Raw genomic sequence first — 10,020 nt, forward strand, 5'->3', positions numbered from 1 at the left:
TGAAGAATACCGTTGGTAGCTTGATAGGGATTGCATTGAATCTATAGATTGCTTTGGGTAGTATACTCATTTTCACTATATCGATTCTTTCGATCCAAAAACATGGTATATTTCTCCATCTATTAGTATCCTCTTTGATTTCTTTCACCACTGTTTTATAGTTTTCTATATATTTAGGTAGATATATGCCTAAGTATCTTATTCTTTTCGTTGCAATGGTGAATGGAATTGTTTCCTTAATTTTTCATTCTATTTTCTCATTATTAGTGTTTAGGAATGCAAGGGATTTCTGTGTGTTGATTTTATTTCATGCAACTTTACTATATTCATTGATTAGCTCTAGTAATTTTCTGATGGAGTCTTTAGGGTTTTCTATGTAGAGGATCATGTCATCTGCAAACAGTGAGAGTTTTACTTCTTCTTTTGCAATTTGGATTCCTTTTATTTCTTTTTCTGCTCTGATTGCTGTGGCCAAAACTTCCAAAACTATGTTGAATAGTAGTGGTGAAAGTGGGCACCCTTGTCTTGTTCCTGAGTTTAGGGGAAATGCTTTCAACTTTTCAGCATTGAGGATAATGTTTGCTATGGGTTTGTCATATATAGCTTTTATTATGTTGAGGTATGTTCCTTCTATTTCTGCTTTCTGGAGAGTTTTTATCATAAATGGATGTTGAATTTTGTCAAAGGCTTTCTCTGCATCTGTTGAGATGATCATATGGCTTTTATTTTTCAATTTGTTAATGTGGTGTATTACATTGATTGATTTGCAGATATTGAAGAATCCTTGCATCCTTGGGCTAAAGCCCACTTGGTCATGGTGTATGATCTTTTTAACATGTTGTTGGATTCTGATTGCTAGAATTTTGTTAAGAAGGTTGCATCTATATTCATCAGTGATATTGGCCTGTAGTTTTCTTTTTTGTGGCATCTTTGTCAGGTTTTGGTGTTAGGGTGATGGTGGCCGCATAGAATGAGTTTGGAAGTTTACCTGCCTCTGAAATTTTCTGGAAGAGTTTGAGTAGGATAGGTGTTAGCTCTTCTCTAAATTTTTGGTAGAATTCAGCTGTGAAGCCGTCTGGACCTGGGCTTTTGTTTGCTGGAAGATTTTTGATTACAGTTTCAATTTCCGTGCTTGTGATGGGTCTGTTAAGGTTTTCTATTTCTTCCTGGTTCAGTTTTGGAAAGTTGTACTTTTCTAAGAATTTGTCCATTTCTTCCACGTTGTCCATTTTATTGGCATATAATTGCTGATAATAGTCTCTTATGATCCTTTGTATTTCTGTGTTGTCTGTTGTGATCTCTCCATTTTCATGTCTAATTTTATTGATTTGCTTTTTCTCCCTTTGTTTCTTGATGAGTCTGGCTAATAGTTTGGCAATTTTATTTATCCTTTCAAAGAACCAGCTTTTGGCTTTGTTTCCTCTGCCTTTTCTAAACCCAACTTGCAATCTAGAAGTTCTCAGTTCACAAATGCTGAAGCCTAGCTTGGAGGATTTTGAGCAAAATCTTACTAGCATGGGAGATGAGTTCAATTGTCTGGTGGTTTGAACAGAAGATCCAGTACTGCCTTTCTTAGGAAGTCGGATGATATTGACCTTTTCTAGTCCTGCGGCCACTGCTAGGTTTTCCAGTTTTGCTGACATATTGAGTACAGCACTTTAATAGCATCTTCTTTAAGGATTTTAAATATCTGCTGGAATTCCATCACCTCTGCTAGCTTTATTGGCAGCAATGGTTCCTAAGACCCACTAGACTTTACATTCCAGGATATCTGGCTCTAGGTGAGTGATCACACTATTTGGTTATCTGGGTCTTGAAGATCTTTTTGTATAGTTCTGTGTATTCTTGCCACCTCTTCTTAATATCTTCTGCTTCTATTAGATGTCAGTGGGAAGCTGACATCTTAAATAGTTTAAAGACATTGTTATGTATCCTTGAGGCAGACCAAGACTGCCTCAAGGCTCTATTGTTTCTTGGGTGCCCCTCCCTTGTCTTTTCATCCCTTCCTTTCCTAAATTAATATTTGTTAGAATCTGCCCTTTGGAATTAGGGGAATGTCATGGAGGTTGAAGGTGTGTTCCTTACAAGAAACCAGGGATAGAAGGGCTTCTGTGCCCAGGAGCCCCACAGGATCCTGATCAATTTCATGCAGAAGAAAAAAAATGCTTATAACTGTGCATTCATATGGTCAGATCCAAATCCACACTTTAAAAAAGAAAATGTTGAATAAAGCTGGCACAAATTCTATAGCTCCTGACTTCTTCTCACTAAAGCCAACTGCTGACTTCTTAAAGATAGGGAGGGGTACAAAGCTCAGCACCCATCAGCTTTCAGTCTCTATCTGCTAAATGAATGAAAGGATAGAAAATCAGATCTTGAGATGAGTGTCATTTTTCCCCTCCTTACATTTTTGCAGTTTAAGTGTTGGAACATTACTAAAGAAGGACAATCTAGAGGCAGATGAAATTACTAAATTTAACTTTGATTTCTCCTCTTGGAAATCTACTTAGTTCTTCTGAAGTGTGTGTGAACTGAGAAAAGTTTCCAATACTAGAAATTTCTCTTATACTTTGGCACTTTTTAACCTAGAAGTTCCCATCCACTGCTCAGTTGTGAGTATGTTGATCTCAGGACGCACTGGTTGAAACATTTGGGCACCCTCCCAGGACACTTGGTACTAGTGAAATGACCCTATTATTGTGCTGCTTATGGATCAATCACTTGGTCAGAGAACAAGCTTGTCTTTTGTCCCAATATCAAGGATGCTTCTAATATCATAGCATAATAGGGTTTTAGATATCCTCAAGGACAGATTTCCTCCTTGGAAAATGGAAATTAGAACAATGAACTTCACAGGGGGATAAATATTAGTAACTGTTGTGACTTCCATCAAGAGAGAGGAACTATACCATTGTTCATTCCCTACCACGCACGCCTTTTTCATAATTTGCTTTTACAATGTAAGTTTAGAATTTAAGAAATGTGTAACGGTGGTGATTTGTCTGATCTGATGTTTTTATGTGTTGTATTTTTTTTTACCTAGCTTCGTTTGTACAATTTGAACAAAGGAAATGAACTTGCAGTGAAAATCCTTTCCTGAAGCATCATTCAGTTGGAAAAATGAAACAAAACACACGCACACCAACAAAAAGCATATTAGGTTAAAAACGTGTATATACTGAATGTTTTTTAAGTGGATAAGTTTGTTAAAAAATACTGCTCATTAGTCCAACTTTCTCTTTATCCCCCATTATTTGTTCCCATTCTTTGACTTTGCTGGTTTCCCTCCATTTTCTGAATCAATGAAAATGGTCCACATCTAATAGATAAGCTAGACATTTCAATTATTACCTTTTGTTTCTTGGTATTTATTCTTTTTTCTTCCTTTCTTTCTGGTCCATGTGCCTTCACCTACTACGTTATAAAACCTGCTCAAATCTATTTGAACCTGCCTTTCAGAGTTACATCTTTTCTTCCTTCTCTACCTTCCTTACTCTGGAACATCATCATGCCACCTAGTCTTGCTTATTCAGTAGAGTTAACATGATGCCATTGATGTTCTGTATCAATGTGCTGTTCTATGGGTGCCTGCATGGCCATGATATTTTTAGACTCTCTTATGACAAGGACAGAAGTGTTATCACAGCCAAGGACTAAAAATGCAGATGGAGGATCTTGACCTTTCCATATGTATGCACACTTCTTGTGATGTTCTTTTCTGACAGGGATGGCAAAGAAGGCCTCTGCTGAATCAGTGGCCTCATCTACCAGAAGACATGTTAATCTGCTCTAGCAAAGATACCACATGTGGTACAGTGGCTGCAATGCTGTTGCGTTTTTAGTAGTCTACTGTAATTCTCCAGAATCCGAATTTTTTGTAGTAGACAGACTTATGAAATACATGGGGATACGATGACCACTCTTGCATCTTCAATTATTTAAGACTGGCACATATTTCTCCGTTTCCTCTACACATTGGTAAATGATATTTAAAAGAACTTATCTTCTTTGCCTCTAAGGGGAAGATATAGGTCATATCAATGACTTCTACTTGGTTTTCTTGGATAGGACAATCTTAACCCATAGGCCAAGGATGAATATGGGGATTATGCCAGTGACCAATTTTGTCTATCTGGCCCACACTTTCAAAGATAACGGAAATGCCCACCAAGTGGTTTAATAAGGGAGCCTTGATGGTTCCAGGTATCTATGTCAACTCAAACTCTATGTCCAATAATACTTGGATTATTATGCACTTGTCATCTGTGCATAATTGCTTATGTAAATGGACACAGGTCCTCTTGGAAGACTGGGGAACTCATTACTGTGCATATGTCTCAAGTTGTTGTAGTCTCCTTAGTCATGGAAACTTTTTTCTTCAGTTAGTGATCTCCAGACCTGAGATTATTAATAGTACAGGTCCAGAAACTAAGCAACAGATTGTAATTTTTAATGGACCAAAGGCCATCAGCCTCCTGATCATCCATCCTTTATTTCTTTCCATGGTACAGATTGAGTAGTATCTAGTTGGCTGCTCATCTGTTTTCACCCTAAGGAATGTCATGTTCTATTAACCATCTTCCTAATCTCAGTCTGGTTGTATCTCTAACTTGCCACTCCTTATGATGATTACATTTACTTAGCTTCTAAAGCCTATGAGCACCACTCAGATTGTGACTGCTAAGAGTGAACCTTGTTCTTAAACAGTCTTCCCATCATCAGCTCTGGTCTCTGATACAGTGCTCCTCTCATTATGATATTCCTTCTGTCCTTGGTAAATGTATCCTCCAGGTCTTCCCAGACAACATGGTCACTTGGTGGGGTTTCCTGCATGTGTGTGGCACATCTACTCCAGCATACTCACTCTTCTGAATCACTTAATCACTCTCTCTACCACTTGCCACAGCAACTCCAGCATTTGAACCTCATTGTTGGCATCACATTTTCCATGCCTCAAGGAGGCATCTTAGGATAGTACTGTAGATACTATTGTCCATCAGTTTAACATTTTACTGACATTTCCAAAAGTGTCAAGTGTTAGTTGCTCAGTCATGACTGACTCTCTGCAACCCCACCAGGCAGCCCACCAGGCTTCTCTATCCATGGATTCTCCAGGCAAGAATACTGGGGTGGGTTGCCATTCCCTTCCCCAGAGGATCTTCCTGATCCAGGGATCAAACCCAGGTCTCCCTCACTGCAGGCAGATTCTTTACCATCTGAACCACCAGAGAAGGCATTTCCAATGACCTGTTTTATTTAAACTCCTCATGCAGTGTGTGTGGGTCCTGACTGTTCTCTTTCACACAGGTGCTCAGCACTGTGTCGTGTCCATTGTTCCAACATGCAAGCCATCATTCTTATTCTTTCTATGAGCTCTTTCTGAACTATTTTAGAGGACAGTGAGTATATTCTTGGGAAGATAGATGGACTGGTCTTATTGGGAGAAATGAGTCAGAGATTGCAGATTTATTTTGCATCTTTAGTTTCTCCCAGAAATACATCTCTGCATTTAGCACAAAAGCAGTGGAATGTGACACCAGCACAGTGTGACTTTGACTTAATTCCGTCTTCCTGTCAAAATGGCTCCTAAATAGTGTCAAGTTTAGTGAATTTTCAAAAAAATGAAGCCAATCCTAAGTGCTTGTCAGTCCATTGTAACCTTTCTGTGGTTCCCCAGCCTCAGGCCTTCATGAAGGCAGCTCGAGTCCTGCGTTTGGCTGAGTGATTGGATGGGTAGGGAAGACAGAAGGAGGAAGCCTCCTTTGAACCACACAGATACTAGGACGTGTTATATGCATTCTACATGCTGACCTTCTTTTACTTTTATGTCTCACCTCAAGATTGTAAATCCCCTCCTGTCATTGCCCATGGACAACATAAAGTAGTCTCTAAATTCTTTACATTTGATCACCAAGCTGTATATGAATGTGATAAAGGGTACATCCTGGTTGGAGCAAAAGAACTCTCCTGCACATCTTCAGGCTGGTCACCTGCGGTCCCTCAGTGTAAAGGTAACTCTGGCTCCCTCTTCATTTTAAGGGGGCGGGGGTGGGACTATCATCAAAGGATTGAGAGCACAGTTTCTTTCCTGTGAGAGGCAGCAAAAAAACCATTTGATTTGATTTATTGAAAATAATTACTATGGTCTGATGGTATCCAAAGCAAAAAGTACAGAGGGCACACAGAACATTAATTTCCCCTTCTTTTCCAGGTACAAAATTCAGCCTTTGTGAGGCATCTCCATTTGTCAGTTTCTTGTATAATTCCAGAAATAGTCTACAGATGGTACATTCTATCTGCATGTAGCTGTGGCTTGCAGGAAAATTTTCATGAAAAGTTGGTCTAGAATGTAAGCCCTAGTGGACTAATGCCAAGCATTGTGAAATCACAAGTATTTCTATCAGTGCCAGTGCAGGGCACCAGCTGCTCACAATGTAGCTGTGTGGTGAGGGACTCCTAATTTTCCAGCTGTTATGGGGACATGAGGTCAAAATGAGGTCTGATTATTGCATGCACAGAGGTTTAATATCATTTCATCATCAACAACTTCGGGGATGATTTGCCACCATCGTCTCCTTTGCACACAGGAGAATAATAAGCAAGAGGGAAAAATTTTCATCTATTGTCTTACAGGAATCAAGATACAAGAGACAGCTGATTTGATAGTTGAAGATTTGGGGTCACATGCCCTTTTTATTGGAGAAGGCAATGGCAACCCACTCCAGTACTCTTGCCTGGAAAATCCCATGGACAGAGGAGCCTGGTGGGCTGAAGTCCATGGGGTCGCTAAGAGTCGGGCACGACTGAGCGACTTCCCTTTCACTTTTCACTTTCATGCATTGGAGAAGGAAATGGCAACCCACTCCAGTGTTCTTGCCTGGAGAATCCCAGGGACGGGGGAGCCTGGTGGGCTGCTGTCTATGGGGTCGCACAGAGTCGGACATGACTGAAGCGACTTAGCAGCAGCAGCCCTTTTTATATTGTTAGGCTATTTAAAATAGTTTTATGTCCTTCAGCAAGTCACTTAACCTCTCTGTATGTCACTTAACCTTAGATAAAATAGTGAGACTTAAATAAGACGATCACATAAAGATCTACCCCAAAGTCTGATAAAGTACTATCCCAATGCTCAATAAATATGCTAATGAATATTATTTTTCTTCTCAAGATTAAAAAAAAGGTAAAACAATTAGCAACACTTAAATACAGTTCATTCTTAATACCCTAGGCTTGCATGTTTTTTCTTAGATCTGTGTATTGCTTAAAGTTATGTTTCCATTGCAGCATTGTGTCTGAAACCAGAGATAGAATATGGAAGGTTATCTGTGGAGAAGGTTAGATATGTTGAACCTGAAATAATTACTATCCAGTGTGAGTCTGGCTATAGTGTGGTTGGTTCTGAAAATATCACTTGCTCAGAGGACAGAACCTGGTACCCGGAGGTGCCCAAGTGTGAGTGGGTAAGTCACACAATTTGAGGTAATTTTTGTTTTATTAAACCCCAAAGCACTGTCCTGCCAGCAAAGGTGGTACCTGACTTGTCAAGATTCATTCATTCAAAGGAACTCTCATTTTCGCTTTGGAGCCTTCTGGTCCGATAGGAGATGCAAAGTTTTCCTGCTCTCACTTGTGATCAGAGAAAACTGAGCCCCTTTGGAGTGGAGGGTCTCAGAGCTGGTAGTAGTGACTCCCAACTTTTCTAGAGGATTTGATATACTCTTGTCCCATTTCTGGATGGTCAGAAGTAGTGTCTGTTCCCACAGAAGCTTTCTGGGAGGCTGTCTCAGAGCAGAGTTATATTCCTCTCAGGAAGATGATGGTGGGAAGCAAGGTGTTTCTGGTTTTCCTGCTCCCCCACCAGTCCTGGGGTGTGTCTTGGTCCTGAATCTGTAACCCTGCCTGTTTCTACATGAACTGTGCCCCCTAACAATCAGGAGAGAAGTCTTTCAAGCATACTCATTATGTGTTTCTCCTTTAGGAGTATCCTGAAGGCTGTGAACAAGTAGTCACAGGAAGGAAACTCTTGCAGTGCCTCTCAAGGCCAGAGGAGGTGAAATTGGCCCTGGAAGTGTACAAGCTGTCCCTGGAGATTGAAATCCTTCAGACAAATAAACTAAAGAAAGAAGCATTTCTCTTAAGAGAGAGGGAGAAAAATGTGACTTGTGACTTTAATCCAGAATAGATCACTTCAGTTAATCACCTTTACCATCTCTTTATGCCATCAATTGTGGTAATAGTTATCTAGAAAGAATAATTTGTTAACATTTAGTTATTTGAGATTGTAGAATTGTTGATCATTTTCTGACTCATTGTTTTTGCTTTTCTGTCTACATTGTACATATTTTTTTTCCACTAAAAATTAACATATCCAACAGTATTTTGTTTTCATGGTCATTAGGGCCTCTGTGAAATGAGGTCTGAGAATAAACCCATGCATAAAGTTTATACATTTATTTTACTGTAGAGACCCTGGACATAGGGACTTGGGTTTACACCAATACATTTTTCTGCATTGCCTTTACTCAACAGTTCTGCATATAGGTCACTTAGGCACTCAGTATTTAGATTAAACATCAACACACCCCGAACGCCTTGTTCACTGTTGCCCATTTGAAGCAGCCATGCCTTTTTCTAAGTGCCATGCACTTGGCCTCTGCCCCAGTAATGCACGGGGCATTGCCTTATGAGAAGGGGATTCTCGTCTGTGTCCATCTCCTGATTCCATCCTCAGCAACAAGCTCTGAAAGTTTGACGAGTGGAAGCCAACATTGCAGCCACCTTTATGCTCCTAAGTCCTTGATCTGGTTTAGTCCTTATTTTCCTTAATAGAAAGAAAAATAGCCTGAGCAATTGTTTCCCATCTGAGGAGAAACCTCATATCAATCACTTTTATGTCTCAGGGTGTTCGGAGACTTTTATCCTTTGCATTAACCACTTCCTCCAATTCTTGCATCCTCTGAAATCTCTCTGTTACTCATATCTTGGCTTTTTTGGCTATTCCATCTGTTTTATACACAGAACTCTATGTGGGAACAGGGGCTTCTTTAATTCCCCTCATCATACTCCAATGAGACAATGTTGTATAACAGACTTTCACTAAAGCTTCAATAAGTTTGAATTCGCTGTAGTTACCTACTTGACACAGAAGGTATCTATTCATGGTCTTAAAAGCCATTTGTCTGATCCTTTTACTCAGAATTTCTTTTGATTGGTATTTGTTTTGGTTTCTCCTGAGACAAGTGAGGAACTACTTTCCTTGGGAGGCACCCCAGAAAGTGCTGTGATTGAGTGGAAGAAGTGTGAAAGGGAGGATTGCCTCAAGAGGCCATTGCTGTGGCAAGCAGAAGCTCAGTCATGCTGATGGCTTTCTGGGAGCAATACTAAGTTGTCTTTCCAAGGAGGAGGATGCAGGGTATTTATTGCCAGTTCTCTCCTTTCATTGGTAAAGACTTGCTCTGGTAGGACTGACACTCAGTCACATCTGACCTGCACTGTGGGCCAGTGCGGGCAGAAATGAGACTTCAGGGCAGAGAGACACGCATAGCCGATGGTTCCATGGGGCTGCTCATGGTAACCTCCAGAGCAGGTATGTGAGCAAAACACAAGTCACGTCTTCTCTAGTTGCTTTTTCTCTGTTGAAGTGCTGTTCCAGTCTATCCATTTTTCTCCCTACTAAAATCTCTTGTGCTTATGCTCAGCCATTTCAGTTGTGTCCAATTCTATGATCCTATGGACTGTAGCCTGCTAGGCTCCTCTGTCCATGGGATTCCCCAGATAAGAGTACTGGAGTGGGTTGCCATTTCCTCCTCCAGGGGATCTTCCTGACTCAGGGATTCAACCTGTGTCTCTTGTGTCTCCTGCATTGGCAGGTGGATTCTTTTACCACTGGGCCACCTGGGGAGCCACTCACACACTGTATAAAACAGTACAATTCATACATTTACTGTAACAAATATTGATTCCTCCTCTTTTGGTTTGGGATATGAGGATGAAGCATGAGCCTCAGTGGTCCTTTAGACA

At 40.3% G+C, this 10,020-nt stretch overlaps 1 protein-coding gene across 12 annotated transcripts in view; it reads left to right on the forward strand.

Moving 5' to 3' along the window:
• The window catches only part of C4BPA (complement component 4 binding protein alpha), a 46,142-nt gene extending 37,697 nt beyond the window's left edge, over nt 1-8,445 (forward strand). For all 12 annotated transcript variants that reach the window (NM_174252.4, XM_059875235.1, XM_005216646.5 and 9 more), the window contains 3 exons: nt 5,841-6,011; nt 7,285-7,460; nt 7,979-8,445. In NM_174252.4, coding sequence (NP_776677.2) covers nt 5,841-6,011; nt 7,285-7,460; nt 7,979-8,182 — 551 coding nt within the window. In that variant the 3' untranslated portion in view covers nt 8,183-8,445. The remainder of the gene's footprint in view (nt 1-5,840; nt 6,012-7,284; nt 7,461-7,978) is intronic.
• The last annotated feature ends 1,575 nt before the right edge of the window (nt 8,446-10,020 follow it).

Source organism: Bos taurus, chromosome 16 (assembly GCF_002263795.3).
Source record: "Bos taurus isolate L1 Dominette 01449 registration number 42190680 breed Hereford chromosome 16, ARS-UCD2.0, whole genome shotgun sequence".
Lineage (NCBI taxonomy): Eukaryota > Metazoa > Chordata > Mammalia > Artiodactyla > Bovidae > Bos > Bos taurus.